General features: G+C 31.6%; 3 protein-coding genes and 1 non-coding gene across 5 annotated transcripts; 2 read left to right on the top strand and 2 right to left on the bottom strand.

Annotated features, from left to right (window-relative positions):
* Positions 1–2,266: 2,266 nt before the first annotated feature.
* LOC111290333 (bidirectional sugar transporter SWEET14-like) lies at positions 2,267–4,860 on the bottom strand. Its single transcript, XM_089768750.1, has 7 exons — positions 4,857–4,860; positions 4,208–4,276; positions 3,769–3,805; positions 3,469–3,679; positions 3,213–3,374; positions 2,991–3,110; positions 2,267–2,739 (listed from the first exon to the last, which is right to left on the bottom strand). Exons 1-7 carry the CDS (start codon positions 4,858–4,860, stop codon positions 2,452–2,454), a joined length of 891 nt encoding a protein of 296 aa, XP_089624876.1. The 3' UTR covers positions 2,267–2,451.
* Positions 4,861–7,003: 2,143 nt separating this feature from the next.
* On the top strand, positions 7,004–7,075 carry TRNAQ-UUG (transfer RNA glutamine (anticodon UUG)). Its single transcript has one exon. It is a non-coding gene; the product is annotated as a tRNA-Gln (tRNA).
* Positions 7,076–9,007: 1,932 nt separating this feature from the next.
* On the top strand, positions 9,008–12,844 carry LOC111290984 (putative protein S-acyltransferase 7). 2 transcript variants are annotated; one of them, XM_022882507.2, is made up of 5 exons: positions 9,008–9,517; positions 10,066–10,248; positions 10,710–11,006; positions 11,307–11,540; positions 12,115–12,844. In XM_022882507.2, exons 1-5 carry the CDS (start codon positions 9,419–9,421, stop codon positions 12,646–12,648), a joined length of 1,347 nt encoding a protein of 448 aa, XP_022738242.2. In that variant the 5' UTR covers positions 9,008–9,418; the 3' UTR covers positions 12,649–12,844. The 2 variants fall into 2 exon arrangements, with proteins under 2 accessions (XP_022738242.2, XP_089624668.1); XM_089768542.1 differs by having other exon boundaries at positions 9,213–9,593.
* A 249-nt stretch (positions 12,845–13,093) lies between these two features.
* Positions 13,094–14,818, bottom strand: LOC111290986 (mitochondrial import inner membrane translocase subunit TIM8-like). The gene is made up of 2 exons (XM_022882509.2): positions 14,658–14,818; positions 13,094–13,489 (listed from the first exon to the last, which is right to left on the bottom strand). The coding sequence occupies exons 1-2, from the start codon at positions 14,703–14,705 to the stop codon at positions 13,301–13,303; spliced, it is 237 nt and encodes a 78-aa protein (XP_022738244.1). The 5' UTR covers positions 14,706–14,818; the 3' UTR covers positions 13,094–13,300.
* Between the last annotated feature and the right edge of the window lie 3,339 nt (positions 14,819–18,157).

The following is an 18,157-nucleotide window of genomic DNA, read 5'->3' on the forward strand; positions in this document are numbered from 1 at the left end:
CCAAGTGGAGGAACTTCATTTCCTGAGAGTTATATGTATCTACCATTACATATAAAAAAACTTCGCAATCCCTCAGCTTCGTTCTTTCATGCCAATATCTTGGGTTGTTTCGGACGAATAGAAGATCGAAAGCCCAAAAAAGTATCAAATTATTGTATGATCTTGAAGAACTCCTTTATGTAAAGATAGCCCTTGAAGTGGTAGGTGGAGTGTTAAAATATACTAAGCCACCTTAAATGATAAGATTCAGCTAAATATTTTATATCAATTTCCCTCCCATATCCGAATAATTAAGATTACCCTAAAGATTTAAATGACCACGATCATTGTTTTAAACATTATTTCGAATTCAGATATTTCCATCACTTAGCTCAGGTGATAACTTGCTGTGAAGTAAATGCGGGTACGAGGTTGTTACTTTATTGAACAGAGCAAGCAATTGAGCAGGGGCGGCTCATAATACAAGCCGCCCCCAGATTTTAAACCCTCCAATGTATAGATTAAATATATCTTGATAATTTAATTTTGTGTAGCATAGAAACATAAAGAAGTTCTGTGATAATTTATAAATTTATCTTTGTGTTGTATTTTACTTGTAGTTGGATGTTTTTCGGATAATAAAATTTGAATTTATATTTGATATATTATCGGTATATAAATTTTATATATTATCAATGAATCAGATGATAACATTTCATTAACAAGCAACTATTAACTTTTAAAATAAATGTATATAAATTAAATTTTTTTAAATAATTTACTTATTAATGAGGTGTTAGTATTTGATTTATTGACAGTGTATAGATTTTAACAGTATATCAAATATAAACTCAAAAAAAAAAAAATTATTGGCAAAAAAAATGTAAATATATTAAATAAATTAAATTCATCCTCAAAACAAACATTGATTTTTATTTTTTTTAGCTGCCTTTAGTTTACTCTTTAACATTGTGGTTTAAGAAGATTAAAATCACATGATTATTTAGCTATTTATTATACCAATTAATCATTATTTATAGATTAAATCCTTAAAATTAAATCACAAACGTGTCAATTCATTAAAATTTAAATTGACTTTTAAATTTTTTATAAGACTTTAAGACTATAATCAAGTACCAAATATGTGTTTCTTTTTTTCTTTTTAATCAATCACAACTTCTCTTCATAAAACCTCTACTTTTCATTTTTCCTTAAATTTTTTTCTCCTCCTATCATATATGTAATAGAATACATTAATAAAAAAATAATATTTAATATAATATTAATTGATTTCTTCAAAACTAATCGTCAAGATCTGTCATTACAGTTGAGAGGGAAAGATGTCCACATAACCTGGTACTGGCATGCTTAAAGGAACACAATTTTTCAAGTTCTAACGGCTAGCTAGAACAGAGTGTTTCAACGGGCAACAATCATTTGGAGGCTTCGTTTCTATAACTTTAGGCCTTTATATATTGATATTGCGGCTGTGCTTGAAGTTTAAATCTTTTGGTTGAGACTGAAACATGTGTTACAAATGATTATCAAAAAGTTTCTTTTGACTTCTGCAACAATAATTCATCTATTCTACGAGTGATTCTCGTTTCATACTTGCAAACATCGATTTTATATATATATATATATAGCTTTAGTTAGAGTGCATGATAGCTAGATTGGATAATGAAAACAATGAAACAAACGGTCATTATTTTCCCTTGGTGGAATATTACCTGACTTTAATTAATTAGATTATTAACTTTGATTTTGCTTTGACTGTACAAAACGTGTTTTCTAACCTTGTTTGGACCAATGTATGGCTGCCTTCAATATTCAGGTAAGTCAAGAAATGAATAATTGATAAATTATTTGTTTTTTTTATGATAATGTCGAATTCTTTACGCAAGTCCATATATCAACTGCTCAGAAGGCTGACAAGTCAATATAAGCAAGCTGCATCTGGAGGAAAGTAGAAGATTAGGCATTACTGTATCGGAAAAAATATTCATCCAAATGCATGCAGCCTTAGAGCTTTGCCATATGCATGATTGCTGCTTTTCAAGCCAAAAAAAAAAAAAGAATAAGTTCAAGAAAGTGAAGTTTAATAGGTCCTTCCTTTGTGTGGCATAACTCATTAACGTCGCTTAAAAATTTTCACACAAGTTTTATCCCATCAATATCAGTCCATATATATACATATTTTGCAAATTTCAATAATTATACATACTAATCATATATATAGTCCATATGCTATAGTAGAAAAAAGAAGACGATAAAGCCAGGAGTCCAAGCTTTTCCTTGGTTCCTCCAGTCCTTGATTAACTTGCTTCCAATAGTTAAAACAGCATCAAAGTTTAAAAAGAAGCCTTAAAACAGGAGTCCAAGCATTTCAGTGGTTGTTCCTAAGTTGGCTTTAATTACATAATTAATTCTTAAGTTTATAGTATAGTACTGCTAGCAATGTGAAATGCAAGTTCAATCGGATTCGGGTTCAGCTTGATTATTGGTGCTTTCCATGCTTTTATCATCATGTTCTAATTGAGGGTCATGCTGATTTTCATCTCTGCCAACTTCAACATTACCGGAAACTTGCAGCGAGGAGTGGGTACTGGAAGCTTGTATCTGTTCTAAGCTCTTTCCATTCACAAGTGCTTGTGCCGGTTGCTTGATCTGCTCATTTTTTACATTGTTCTTGTACTTTTTGTAGACTACGTATAGTACCATTTGGATCGTCCCTAAAACAATTCCCACTGTGTTTGGGAGCTGAAATTATTGATCCACAAAGGGAAATAAAAAGGAAAAGAAAAGGCATCAGAGAAAAATTAACAATAAAATTAGAAATGAGGGCATGCAGGGCAGCAGGGGTTGATAAATATTGAAGGATTGTATTTCTAGGTTGAAGCCACAGTGTGCATGCATCTTATTAGAAATAAACAAATAAATCTTGATATGTATATATATATATATATATATATATATTGTAGATTTTAAGCTGAAATATGGGTATTACTTACAGATATATAGAAGTCTTTTAGAAGGAGGCCATAGATCAACCACATAATGGCACTCAAGGTGAGGAAAAATGATAAACTGAATGGCATGAACTCCACGCTTTTGGTGTGAACGACCAACCTCTTAGAAATATAACAAACAACATAGAGTTAAAAGTAACAATAAGGCAAGAGTCATTGGGAAACCAAAGAGAAAAAAGAAAAGAAGAAAGGGAAAAATCTGACCATTATGCTCAAAGGCGCTGCAAAAACACCTGCTGATGATACTACACAAAACCATCCAACAATATGGATTCGGGTTGTCCCTTTGGAGAAGAAATGTGTAAGAAGAAGGATCAAGAGAAGGCCTCCAAAATTGAGTAACAGAAGCAGCTTCAAAGTCGAAATCTGCAATAACATATCGATTCCACTCTAAAGCTTCAATAAGATATTCAACGGGACCATGTAAACAAAATAGGCTATATGACTACTTAGTATATACCCTAGCTTTCTTTGGAGCGTAAATGATGAAGAAAAGGATGTAGATAGTTTCCACAACGCAACCAATGGAATTGATGGTCATGAGAAGGTAAGCATTGGGTTTTAGTGTGGCATAGTATATCCAAAGCACTGCGCTGACTAGTGCAACAACATATGGAATCGACTGAAACCCTTCAGTCGATTTCTTTCTGTAAACCCGAACAGACGTTGGCCTGCAATTTAGAATATCGTCCGATTCTCATTTTATATATATAGGAAGTTTAATAAACATAATGGAAACGGAACAAAAAAGAACACTTACAGAGGCGCAAGGTACACCATGAAAGAGAGGATGTTACCTAAATAAATATTCATGATTGTTGTGATCAGGTTCAGAATCAGGAAATTAAATGAGGATCAGATTTTCCTTTGCATGAATATATAATTTGCATATATTCTCGCCTACCGAAAACATATATACAAATACATGAACAAACATTAAGAAGATGCAGCCTAGATGAACACCTAAACTTTCGTAGAGAAATAAAAAAAAAAAAAAAAAAGCTCCAGGTTTTAAACTTTTAAGTCCATTTTTCTTTTCTGCATTTCATGGGTTTTTCAGTTTACTCATTTGACTCGGACTGATTCCTCCCTCTCGATGAGTTTACCATGGCATGCACTAAATGAATCTACTATACTGCACAAACCATCATGGATAGCAGGAAGGAGGTAATGCTTGGGATATAAAAGCTGGAAAATACCTAGAATGCCAGAGACAATTATCAATGGATGGTATGCCGTTATCTCTTCTGCTCCAGCTCCCTCTTTCTCTGATACAAGGTAGTATTAATTAGAAATAATAATAATAATAATATCATTATTATTATTATTATGGAAGAAGGTTGATTATAAGTCAGGTAAAACTTAATCCTAGCTTCCTCTCATCCAAATCCTATAGCACATTTGGTGTGAAATATTAATAGAGAGAAAAGACGGGTGCCTTCTATTTACTTAGTTTGTTAAAAGAAGACTGCAGGTTGATTTTAACCTCTTTGTTTTAGTTTTCATTTTAGTACAAATTTACTTTTTGCTTTTGAAAGCAAAGAGTACAAAAATACTTTTTGGATATAAATTTCTTTTTAAAATTACTTGGTTAAAATGTGAATAGTATAATTAATTTAATTTAATTTCTATATGGAATTAATCTTTCATTCTCATTTAAACTTTGATCCTATAACATGAATGAATTTAAATGTACCATATTCATTCTAACCACACTTTATAAACAAATGGCAACCAGAGAAAACCTTACTTTTGCTCCAACCAAAGAAAAACGAGTCCAACCAAATTAGAAGGATTCCTATATATAGGACAGAATTATCACAACCCCAATGGGGAAAACCTTAAAACCCATTTATATAGATTAACATTCCAACAGCCTAAGCCTTCATTCATATTGGGCTCCTGAGTATTTTCAAAGTTAAGATCCATTATCTGTATCTAATGGGTCAAATCTGAAAGAGCAAAATATCCAAAATGTGAACAAATGTTTGGTTAGTTTCTTTAGTGGACCAGAAGGAATATTATCTGAAAGAGGAATATGATGTGGAATTGTGGGTTAATTGGTTCATACATTAAGCATTGTTGGGCAAGAAAAGGAATGTATTCCTTAATATTATCGATATTTGAGAAAAGGTTTATCCTGTAAACTTTAGTTCCTAGAGATCCTGAAAATCTTGTTGCGTACCAGGGCAGGTGATTCTGCAATTTCAGGCAAAAAAAGAGGCTATGGGGGAAGAGTTAGATGTTAGCGGCCATTTTATGTTGACAATGACTCAGCCAGGAATCGGTGTTGCCAATCCTGGATGCTGTGTTAAACATAAACTGATGATGATCGATTGGCACTAAATATTAAAGCTTATAAAATAAACTGTTTCTATTTGTCAGAACGAATAAGTGCAAGGTTTAATCCATTTTGCATGAAAATCGTGTAATCCAATTGCACAACTTGGTTGCTTACGCAATTGTAACTTCAGATTGTTCTATAAGACTTCATTCCTTTCACTAATTCTAACCTTAATTAACTCTAACCTATTCTTTTGACTATTTAAATTTCTTTGAACTTTTAACGTGTGAAAATTCATTAGATTTATATTATATTATTGAATATAATTCTCTCATCCCATAACTTTTAATCTTCCAAATCTAAGTTTTAACTTAATTTATGTAGTTAATATTAAAAAAATATTATCCAACAAATTTATGATTCAAATCTTAATACTTCAATCATCTTTCCTATCCCGTAACATCTTTTGTAAAAAAAATCTTAGCCCTTTCCTCTTTCTTCATAATTCAAACTAAAGAGACAAATACTACTATCCTGATCTCAATGAAATTTTAATTAACTAATACTCTGATAGTGTATATATTTATTAATTATGCATTAATTAGATATAGTAATTCTAACACAATTGATGAATAAACTTAAAGATTAAGTTGATGTGCTTAGGCTGTTTTTGAATGACTCACCCTAAAATGACATTGGATCTTTTGTCGTTAAGCAGCATTTACTTTGAACTCTCTTGGCCAAGCCCTTGTCTTTTGTGTGCCGAGCTGATCAAAGTAGCTACAAAAAGGATATATGAATTGAAAGAATGTAAACCATGTACAATAACCAAATAGAGAATAGCCCAAGCCATAGAAAATCCAAAAGAAAACAAAGCTAATTATCCATTGTCCTTATCATTAGAGGAGGAATTAATGCAATATCCATTGGAACAAAACATACAAAAAAAAAATTGAAATTTATCTCAATTGATTTATGTAGATATTATTAAAAAATAATCTTCAACAGATTTGGATTCAAATCCAAACATCCGTAAACCCTTTTTTTAATTCTTAAATTACAAATTTGTTTATACAAAAAAATTAAAGAAGTAATTAGTTGAAGTGATAAAATTATCTTGATATATATCACATATCTATATATTTAGAATAATTTTGATTTTAAGTGGCATAATAAAAGGTGAGAATCTTCCTTCTTTTTTTCATGTTGCTATTTGGTGTGCAATGAAACTATATATGCATCCATCACCAACCAATTTCTTTTTGCCGTCTACGTTTCAAATGTTTCACAACAAGTTTCAACGCCCTCCACATGCTACATCTGCCATAAATCAGGTCTTGCTTGATTATTGTCAACCTAAACAAATTGATGATTTTAGAACCCTAAAAAGAAAACTTTGAATCGCTCAAAACTTTTATTTATTAGGTAGCTGTGGCAGATGCAAGGATAGTGAAAACACACAATTAGTAAGGCATCTTGTTCGTTTTACTTGATTGATTATCGCCCAGCTAACATTTTAAATGTTGCTTTATCGCCACAGATATAGATAGAGCTCTCCTTTAATGTGGGTTTTTTTTTTTTTAATTATGATAAATGGTGGCTTTCCTTAAAAAAAAAAAAAAAAAAAAAAAAAAGGGACATGATGGCTGAATGACCAGTGCCCACTTAGTTTTCTTTTGAATAATATATTACTGAGACTCGTTAGCACGGGGGTTCCATGGTGTAGTGGTTAGCACTCTGGACTTTGAATCCAGCGACCTGGGTTCGACTCCCGGTGGGACCTATTTTGCCTTAATGAACCATTGGCCCATGTTTTTCCAACAGAATTGGATTCCTTTTGTACAGTTTAAGGTCCAATAAGATTCCGACAACATTGATTCCGATTAATTTTGGCCCACTCCTTAATAGAATCTGTACTCTAACTTAAGCAAATGCTAGCCATAAATCCACACCAACTTCTTTTATTTTTTTAACAAAAGCTTGTCAAAAGTTTTTTAATAAAAAAATATATATAAGTATTAAATTTTAAATATTAAATTTATTAAATATATTTATTATAATTATATAAATTAATTGAATTAAAACTTTAAATGCAAACCTTTCTTTAACATATGTTTGTAGGTTTCAAATTGTAAGCCTTTTATATTTAACTTTTAATTACAAAATTACTTAATATTTATGAATTACTTATTAAAATTTATACTTACCAAATTAATTTATTTGATTAATACAAAACACAAAAAGAGAAAATTTACTTTAATCTCTCTCTCTCTCTCTCTTTTCTTTTTGGTTATCGGTAATTTTGAGTGGTTCTTGCTCCTCAAGTAGCAAGCTCTAGTTTTTTCCCTACTAAATTACTAACTACTCCATTCAGTTACCATCGATTTTAGGTATTACTATATTATAACGTTTGACCAAAATTAAAGTTAAATTACACTTGTAAGATTTTTTTTTTCCATATTTCAAAGTTAAAAGTATGCTACGATTGGCTTAGTTAGTGGGATGTCTTATCAACTTTGATTTATTGGGGTTCTTTCATAAAAATACAATTTGCAATATGATAAAGTTTTTTTTCATTTTCATTTTTTTTTTGAAATGTTTAAAAATTATGTTTTATTTTTTTTAACATCAAAAACTTTTTTTTCATAATTTAAATTTATTTTGTATGATTTTTTATTTTTTAATATTAAAAATTATGATATTTTAATTTTATAAAAAATTAAAATTTAATATTAAATATATTAAAATAAAAAAAATTTTAACCTCCATAAAAATTAATACATGATAAATATTTTAAAATGAAAGGAGTACGAGATTTGTAAGATTTCATAGAACTTTTATGGGTTCATTGTGTTGAAGTTGCTGGCTGGCTGGCTGCACTTGTCTTTCCCCAATGTCAATGGTATATTTTATAGCATAAACAAAAAAAAAAAAAAAAAAAACTTACACATGGAATAGGCAAAATTTCAACTTAGAGAACATTGGTCTCTTCACGATTTAATCCAATCCCATTTGAAATTAATTTGTTTGTTTAAAGAAAGCTTCCCTCAAAATGAAACAAAATTAAAAAAAAAAATGTCATATTGTGTTTAAATTTGTTGCTTAGGATGCTAAACCCTTAATCATAATCATGACCTTGTCAAGTGGCATCAAATCCTCCCACTTAGGCCTTCACTTTGACTCCTTTTTTTAAATATTATTATTGTTACTATTTGCCAACCCCCAACCCTCATTGCTTCTTCTAACCATTTCCCTCCATTTTTATTTTAGTGAATATAAAATTAAATTTTAAATTATTTTATAAATTTAATGTTTCATAATTTTTAAAGCTAAAGAGTTAAAGAAATTAAAAAAATAATTTTAAAGTGTCAAAAAATTAAAAAAAATAATTTTTTGATATAAAAAATAGTCAAAAATAAAAGGAATGACTACTTACAAAAAAAACAAATATTGTAATTTTCTATTTAATGCTAATGTAAAAAGAAAGATCCATTAATATAATTTTTTTTGGTCAATTTGGATTCAGTTCTCATGAAGAGTATTTCAAACATAAATCTCAAATGTATAAAAAATATATAAAAATATTTTTTTAAAATTATTTAAATAAAAAATATATATTTATTTTATTAAATATATATAATTATTATTAAAATTTTAAATCATATTTATATTTTATTTTTATATTATATTCGTAGTGTATAACATTTTTTATGCGAGAGTGTCTCTCTCTAACTTCATCTAATTTGGCTTTGCCCTTCGGTGGCAGTACAAATTAGAAAAATGGATTAGACTAGAATAAAAAGAATCTTTAGAGCAATTTTGAAACTGTTGACCAGCTTGACGGTGGCCCATAGCCAACTAGACGGCGGAGGCTGATTGGCCAAGTTAGCCGGGGAAGGGAAGAGCATCAAAAGTAGAGAAAAGTCAATGCAAATCGTTGTCTTCAATATCAAAGAAATAAAGTATAAAGTGAGAACCCAAAGAAAAAAAAAAGCGACCTTTTCTAATTTGTTTGCTGCTTTTGGCCAAAAAAAAGAATCTTTTTTTCTTTCACAACTAGTACTAGTCTTCAATTCTGAACCCAATTGTGAGAGGAAAAAGAAAAAAAAAATAGAATTTTTGGAAGATGAATGGTTTGCAGCCTCCATCTCCAGATTTGGCCAATGAAGCCAACCATGCCCCTGACGGTTTCATCAGAACTTATAAAGCTTGGAAGGGTAGCAATGTAAGCAAAAAAAAGGACTTCTTTGTTTGATTGGTTTGTTGATCAAAGATCTGAAATTTATGGTTTATTTGATGGGGTAAGAAGTTTATAATGGGGTTTTGTTGCTGTATGATGGCAAAGGTTTTTTTTTTTTTTTTTCTTTGTCTAGAGTTGTGTAACAAAAAAAAATGGTGTTTGGTGAATTGGGTTGTTTTGATTTTAGTTTTTTTTTTTTTTTATGTTGGTCCAATTATCTTGGGAGTTCAACAGGTTGATTACCATTTGCTAATAGGTGAATTGCTTTTGTTAGTGAGAGAAATGATTAAGCCTGAACGCAACTCTGAAATTTTGTGAATTAGTTGGGATGTTGCAATCTTTGGCCAACTTTTTTTTTTTTTTTTTATGAACAGTCTAACCCAACTTTAAGCACATGGACGATCACTTAAGTTACAAGTGTAAATCAAATTGTGAAAATAATTGTGGGAAAATTGACTTGTAATTTAAGTGTAATGCATTTGTTTTAACTATGGTTATGTCAATGTTTTCTGGGTGCTTTTTCTGTTTTACAGGTATTTGTTTTGGGGGGAAGGCTTATATTTGGACCTGATGTGAGATCCCTTTTCTTCACCATCTTCTTAATTGCTGCTCCTGTTGCTGTCTTCTGTGTCTTTGTAGCTAGAAAGTTGATGGATGACTTTCCTCATCACCTGGGAATATCCATAATGGTTGTTGTTGTGGCTCTCACTTTATGTGTGAGTTTATTTCCTTCCTAAAAACCATTATTTTCCTCTGCCATGCTTTTTGTCACTGATGTTCCGTGTCTAACTCTCCTTACAGTATTATTAACGTGATTTTACAATCTGCTGTCTGTAAAAATGATCATTAAAAGTCAATGCCGTCTTGCATTTGAATACAAGTTCTACCATGGTATGACAGATATCATGAATAATTTGAAGTTGCTACTCAATGTTGTATGCATTTGGAATGTTTTCCTCTAGTTATCACATCGAGATTCAATCTTATTCTCTTCATATGTTATAGGTGGATAATTATATAAATAGGAAGTTTATTTTGTATTCTCAAACCATATTTTGATCTTCAAACTTTTTCTCATGACAATTGGTTTTATTAATTATTGTAAAGAATGAAGTGCCAAAGAATTCCATGATCACTGCAAATCTGATGAGTTATGGATGCACTTTTGTCTCCCCAGGATATAATTCTTCTTCTACTAACCTCAGGAAGAGATCCTGGTATTATTCCACGAAGCTCTCACCCTCCTGAGCCTGAAGGTTATGAAGGAATTACTGAAGTTCGTCCTGGCCAAACTCCACCATTACGTTTTCCGCGTACAAAGGATGTGGTTATCAATGGTATAAGTGTGAAGATCAAGTACTGTGATACTTGTATGCTGTATAGACCTCCCCGATGTTCTCACTGTTCAATATGCAAAAATTGTGTGGACAGATTTGACCACCATTGCCCTTGGGTTGGTCAATGCATTGGACTGGTAATGCAATATTTTTTACATGATATTTTTTACTCTCTTCACCCAAACTAGTCGCAACAGCATTGCTATGTTTTTAGGAAACTTTTTTTAGTCTATTTCTTTATTTCTTTTATATCTGTTTAAAGCTCTTCTCTTTCCAGTCATTTGATATATCTACTATTGGCTTTTCCGGGCATGTTTGAGATTCTTTGCGATTTAAGAATAGTTCAATGTAGCTATTAGATGTATTGTTACATTCGCATGAGACTTGTATGATGATGATGATGTCTCTGAATTCCTTTTCTTATTGATTTGGTGCAGCGGAATTACAGGTTCTTCTTCATGTTTGTCTTCTTTACAACTCTTCTTTGCTTATATGTGCATGGATTTTGCTGGGTATATATCAGGAGAATCATGGATGGTGAGGAGACAACAATCTGGAAAGCAATGATTAAAACTCCTGCCTCCATTGTGCTTGTACTCTACACCTTCATTTCAGTCTGGTTTGTTGGTGGACTAACTGTCTTCCATTTGTACCTAATCAGTACAAACCAGGTAATATTTTTTTCCAGGTCATTATGCCATAGAAATAGCTAATCTAGCACTTTGAGCATGTGTTTGGTGCACAATATTATAATAGAATAGGATAAGATAATATTATGAATGGGATTTGATTAAATAATGTCATTTTATCTTGTGTTTGATATGTGCAATGATTAAAATAAGATAATTTATTTGTTGGTCAAAATTATCCTTCCTCAAAGTTTATATGTAATTTTTAAGAGTAGGACATGTAAATTCGATCTCATGCATTAAAAATAATGCTCTCCACTTTGAAAGGATTGAATCATCCTATACCAAGAAAATGATTAATCCCTTTTGTAATGCTATTCCTTTCCTTAGATGCAAATCAAACATAATATAAAATAATTATTATCTTATCTTATCTGTCATTTTATACACCAAACATAACTTGAATATGTTTAGACAAACATTATTTTTCTGGTAAATGACAGGAATACTTCCTCACATGTGACATGTAGTGATAAGTTTATGCTTGATTTTTTTTTTTTTAAGTTGTTTGTATTTCTTAGGCTTGTAACAGCAGGTTTTTGTTTTCTTTTGGCAGTCTACTTATGAAAACTTTAGATGCCAGTATGATCGACGTGAGAATCCATTCAACAAAGGGGTCATTGAGAACTTCATGGAGATTTTCTGCACTGGTATTCCTCCATCCAAGACAAATTTCAGGGCAAAGATTCCTAAAGAACCTGCAATTTCACCTAGAACAGTGAGGGGAGGTTACAGTCCAAACAAAGGGAAAGCCATTGGTGACATAGAAATGGGAAGGAAGCCAGTTTGGGATGAGGCTTTAGGAGAGATAGGTGATGATGAAGGACAACTCAGTGGTGACAGTACAGACAAGGACAGCAGATTGCCTGATGTCTCTCTCCATTTAAGTCGGATCCTTCCCCTAGAGAACACAGAGGGGCACGGAGTCATGCATCATCCTAGGCGTTCTAGTTGGGGAAGAAATAGTGAAAGATGGGAAATATCACCTGGGATTCTTCCTTTATCCAGAGTTGGAGAATCAAAGAGGATGAATGGTAGGAACAATGCTGAATCTACAAATGGTAATCAACAATTTGAAACAAAATTATGAACTGTACATTAAACATGAGAAAAATATTATTAATTTTTTTTATGGATTTAAGAGAAGATGAAAATGAAAAGTGGCGTGGGTATGGGTTGGTGTTGATTGGAGACATGCATTTAGTTTGTTCATTTTCCACATGCTAAACCGTGTTGTAGTGTATCATTTGTTTTGTTAATACTAAGTCTTGGGGCTGTTTTATTCCTCCACGAAAGAAAAGAACCCTTCCATTAGTTGCAATATTCAGCCATGGCTTGTTGCTTTTTTCTGGCTGTTTGATTTAGCGGTTTCACTTCAAGGCTGCAAGTCATGGCTGAGTGTTCAGTTTGCTCAAACCGAGGCTTTATCCACTTAAGGATCGCTACTATGTGAATCACTTGGTGACCATGATTCGTGATAGCCCTTCCAAGCCTAGCTCGTGGGATTCTAGAGTTGCTAACTTAACATCCAAGTCTTTGCAAAAGGTTAAGATAAATTGGACCTAAGATAGGGCAAAAATGTACCAGACATAATACAGCACAAAAGCCGTCCTTGTATAGGAATTTTAAAAGGAAAATACGAGCATCAGTTAAAAAAATGCAACAGATTTTCAGTCAATAATTAATTGTAAGGATACAAGAAAAGGTCACAACTTGTAACCAGGGCTGCAGGCAAGGTCTCATTACTGCATGGACTGAAAACGCTTCACAATGATACGGGTCATATCCATGTATCGTTGAGCACAATGAGAAAGGCAAGCTGATTCACTCGAGCTGAATTTGCTCCCAGGAGTACTTGTTATACACTTGTCCCAGCACACACTTGTAAGCTTTGCTACCATCTCATTGAGCATGGCTTTTTCCCTTTCTTGCTGTGTATAGCCACAACAAAGTAATCAGGAACCGAAAAAAAGGAAAAACTTTAAGCATCTCAAAAGTATTGGAAAGACCACATTCAACTATTGCACTTAAAAATTAAAGCAAAGGTACTCATACTATTTCAAAAATCATCAATCCTTCACAATTCACAACTTGATATCTATATTAATTATAAAATCACTGACAGAGATGATGTTACGAATCAATTGAGGAATTGACAAAAAAAACACTCAATTCCAACAATCAATAAAATCAATAAATCATCAAGCAAAGAGCTCTCCTTGCCGTTTCCAAGGTTAGCATGCTTTGTTTCAGATTTTCTTTGATACTAAAACCTTCACAAAGCAATAAAATCAAAAGCTCAACAGTGTTAATCCCATCAATTTAAAAATATTTCAACAATCATCAATCCATCGCAATTCACAACCTTGAGATATTAAACTAAAGACACTCTTGTGTATTTATCTCGGTTCCTTTACATGTTTTTTCCTAACAAATATGCTAATTTATCATTCACACAACATACCAGTAAATACTAAATGGATTTTGACAGAGTGCCCTAAGGACACCCTTTAAGGTTAGCATACTAAGTAATATCTTCTCCCGGCACATTGAAAATCAGCATATCAACTACAATAATGAGAGAACAATACTGCATATAGAATATTAACAAACCTTAAAGAGCACCATTAGGGCATTCGCAAGCAAAATCATACTAAATAACAAAACTAAAACCAGACTCTAGTGGTTCCACCTAGACAATAATACTCAACAACAGAGTTTTGATGCAAAACGCTGAAATTATTTTATAAAATGGATAAAAAAATTCAGTATATTAATTTCAGATAAAGTATTTGTAGCTACCAACCCTTTTTTAAAGCAAAGCCAAAAGATACTACATACAATAGCTAAGGGATATGTCATAAACCCATTAACCTAACTAAGCACCATGATTTCGCTTTAGATTTTCTTCTATACTAAAAACTTTACAAAGCAATTAAACCAAAAAGCCAACAGTGTAAAACCCATCAACTCATTAAACCAAAACAAAAAAAAAGAGTGAAATTTGGATGATAAGTTGACAGAAATCAGAGCAATTAACAGATTACTACTTTTATTTCAGCAATGAAACCAAAGATAAAAGAGAAAAAGAGAGAATACATTGAGGAATCGTTCCAATTCGACAGAATTGAGAGATGATGAATCCATTTGAAGAAGATACAGTTCTTTGCAATGGCAGAAAAATCTAAAACCCTAATTGAACCCAAGGACTCATACAAAAAAGCACCCAAAACCCAGGGAAGCTGTGCCGCATAAAACGCAAAGCAAAGAAATGTATTGGACCATGCGTATAACCAGTTCAGGCCCCTTAACCTTCCATCATGGGCTAAATCTGATCTCTTTTAAACCCAAACATCAGTTCCCAAATTGAACCTAAAATTTTGAAATTAAAAGATAATATATTTTATTATTTATTTAATTTTTATATTTAAAAAATTTGTTATTTAATGTGTTAATTAAGATTAACTTAATAATATAATGTATATACTTTTATATAATTTATATTTTAATTTTTTTCATAAAAAATATATTAAAATAAAATAAATTTCAAATTACGGTACGTGAATTATAAATATAAATGTCGGCATAAGATCAATTATTGAAAATAATAACCTAAGGCGGTTAATTAAACGTATCAAAGAGTCAAACTCAAATTATAACTAAAATAATTCATTTGCTTTTGTTAGAAGATGAATTTTTGCAAAATTGAGATTCGATGCCCGTTCTTTATAATTTCTTTAACTTTTCGTCTCTCTTTGCATAAAAAAATTATATCAAAGAGCGCTCCCATCCATCCATAAATATTATAATAATAATGAAATATTTATTGAGATTATTAATAAGAATTATTTGATTGTAATGTAATTTGCAGTCGTGAATGTAATATAATTAAAAATGATGAAATCACATTTGCATGGAAAGTTGCTTTTGTGGCACTTTTTTTGCATGCTCAAAGGTGGTAAAATAAAACATGCTTAATAACATTTGTTGCTGTTGGTATGGAGCATTAATATGAGGTAAGAGGATACGTATGGGTAGCTTTTAATCTAAAGTAAGGGGCTGAGTTCTGATTTCCGAGTCAACATTGCGTGGAAAGAGCAAAGAAACATCTTCGCCATGAAGAAAAGCACCAACCTCCACGTCTTTCATGGGAAAACCCTACTACTTTGACAATTTCGCTTTGCTTTTTCTTTTTTCTTTTTTTAATCTAAAAAAAAAATCTTTTTTTCAGTTTTTTTTTCACATTTAACCGATCTTTAAATCAACGACACAAAGTTTTCCCTCCAATACAACTTAATAAGATTGTGTTTAGTTTGTCAAAGATACTGAAAATTCCAAAAATATATATATATATATTTGAAATTGTATGTAGAAATCAACATCTAACTTACGAGATATTATCTTATTTAATTCAAAAGTTTTATGATTTTATCTTATAAAAAATATATTACAACTTCTCCATTAAAACTTGACGTCTTTGTTAAGCACAATCACAACACAAAACATACATAAAATCATAAAACCAATATCACACAAATGTTAGAATTCTAGAAATAACTCTCACTGTGTATTACTTAGCTCATGCACAATTAGTGACTGCTCTGATACTATTTGTGAAGAATCATATCCTACCTGTGAGATATTATCCACCTTGACACAAAAATCTTATAATTTTATCTTATAAAAGATATCTCACAAATTTTGATTTAAATATCTATATATATATCATATTATATTTTTACATTTTTTAAATATAAAATTGAAGGCATCACATTATCAAAAATTAAATCTTAATTATTGAAATTAATTAATTGTTTCATTTTACAACAAATCACATAATTGTTGTCAAACAATATTTTGGATACTACGACAAAAACAATTCTACTTTCGATCTTCAAATATCTTTATTTTTTAATAAAATTTTCTTTAAATTCTTTTATTTTTTAAATATTGTTTTTTGTGAATCAAACTGTTACGCCTGAAGCAATAATCACAACAATACAGAAGCAATAGACAACAATCAATAATCAAATGCGTAGGAAAAATAAAGCACACCAAGATTTACGTGGAAAACCCTCTAGTGTAGAGGGAAAAACCACGGGCCACCAGAAAAAATCTTCACTATCAAATAATAGTTATACAAAGTTCTTCTCTAGCTAAAACTAGAGCTAATCAACAACTAGAGAAACAATTGGAGAAATCTCACCAAATAAGTGACTCAACAAATACACCCTGGATTTGTTCCTAGAGAGCTTCAAACCCGATCTTCACCGTTCAGAATGTATAACTCTGAATCATAAACCTCCTGACAAGGTTCCAACTCAATCGGATCACGGATCGACTTCCGTTTAACCAACTCTCCCTTCTCTTTTTTCTCTCTCTGTTTTTCCTGGCTTTTCTTCTTTCTCTGCTTGGTTGTCGACACACACCTAAAACAATCCCACCTCTTTTTTATTAAGTAGCTAGGGTTCTGTGTAAAATAAAAGATCAAGGCCCATGGCCTTTACTTGGTCCAAAACCACTTATATGGGACTGGACCCCATTTTCCTAACAATTTCCCCCTCCAGCCCCATTAGGAAGAGATTCATCACCATAGCAGTTTCATTTGGAACTTACCTTGGCCAGGGAACTCATTCCGGTCAAGTTACTGCAAAGCTCAAGCTTTTCCCTGAAAAGTATCTTAGTCAACATATCTGTCACATTTTTATCAGTATGGACTTTTTTCAATAGCATCTGTTGTTCTTCAATCACTGAACGTAACCAATGATATCTAACATCAATGTGCTTTGTTCTAGCATGGTACATGATATTTTTACTCAAATCTAAATCACTCTGGCTATCACAAAATACCACATACTCTTTCTGATTCAACCCCAATTCAAGAAGAAAACGTTTCATCCAAAGCATTTCTTTACATGCTTCAGTTGCTGTAATATACTCAACCTCTGTAGTTGACAAAGCAACACATTTCTGTAACTTAGACTGCCAAGATACAGCTCCTCCTACAAAAGTGAACAAATACCCTGAAATAGATTTCCTACCATCAAGATCGCCTGCCATGTCAGCATCAGTAAACCCTTCTAGAATTGGTTGTGAAACTCCATAAGTCAAACACATTTTTGAAGTACCCATCAAATATCTAAAAATCCATTTTACTACTTTCCAGTGAACCTTCCCTGGATTAGAAAGAAATTTGCTCACTACACCAACTGCATGAGCAATGTCAGGCCTTGTACAAACCATAAGATACATTAAAGAACCGACTGCAGAAGAATAAAGAATACTAGACATAGCTAGTTGCTCTTCCTTAGACACTGGACAAGATTTCTTACTTAGATGAAAATGGTTGGCAAGTGAGCTGCTAACTAATTTAGCATGTTGCATGTTGAATCTACCAAGCACTCGTTCAACATACTTTTCCTGTGACAACCACAGCTTTCCAGCTCTCCTATCTCGAATAATGTCCATACCAAGAATCTATTTTGCTGGACCTAAATCCTTCATATCAAAGGACTTAGACAATTGTTCTTTCAACCTGTAAACCATACTAGCATCTTGTCCTACAATCAACATATCATCAACATATAATAATAGGATAA

The sequence above is a fragment of the Durio zibethinus genome, chromosome 11 (assembly GCF_047325235.1).
Source record: "Durio zibethinus cultivar Kanyao isolate XHJ-2024 chromosome 11, ASM4732523v1, whole genome shotgun sequence".
NCBI classification, from domain to species: domain Eukaryota; kingdom Viridiplantae; phylum Streptophyta; class Magnoliopsida; order Malvales; family Malvaceae; genus Durio; species Durio zibethinus.

Excerpts from the sequence above, each read along its gene's own strand:
- LOC111290984 (XM_022882507.2), top strand. The coding sequence starts at position 9,419 with ATGAATGGTTTGCAGCCTCCATCTCCAGATTTGGCCAATGAAGCCAAC. Across the intron at positions 11,007-11,306 it reads TTGGTCAATGCATTGGACTG|CGGAATTACAGGTTCTTCTT; the intron begins GTAATGCAATAT and ends GATTTGGTGCAG. Across the intron at positions 11,541-12,114 it reads ACCTAATCAGTACAAACCAG|TCTACTTATGAAAACTTTAG; the intron begins GTAATATTTTTT and ends TTCTTTTGGCAG.
- LOC111290986 (XM_022882509.2), bottom strand. The coding sequence starts at position 14,705 with ATGGATTCATCATCTCTCAATTCTGTCGAATTGGAACGATTCCTCAAT. Across the intron at positions 13,490-14,657 it reads AATTGGAACGATTCCTCAAT|CAAGAAAGGGAAAAAGCCAT; the intron begins GTATTCTCTCTT and ends GGCTATACACAG.
- LOC111290333 (XM_089768750.1), bottom strand. Across the intron at positions 3,111-3,212 it reads CAGCGCCTTTGAGCATAATG|AGGTTGGTCGTTCACACCAA; the intron begins GTCAGATTTTTC and ends TATATTTCTAAG. Across the intron at positions 2,740-2,990 it reads TAAAAGACTTCTATATATCT|CTCCCAAACACAGTGGGAAT; the intron begins GTAAGTAATACC and ends CAATAATTTCAG.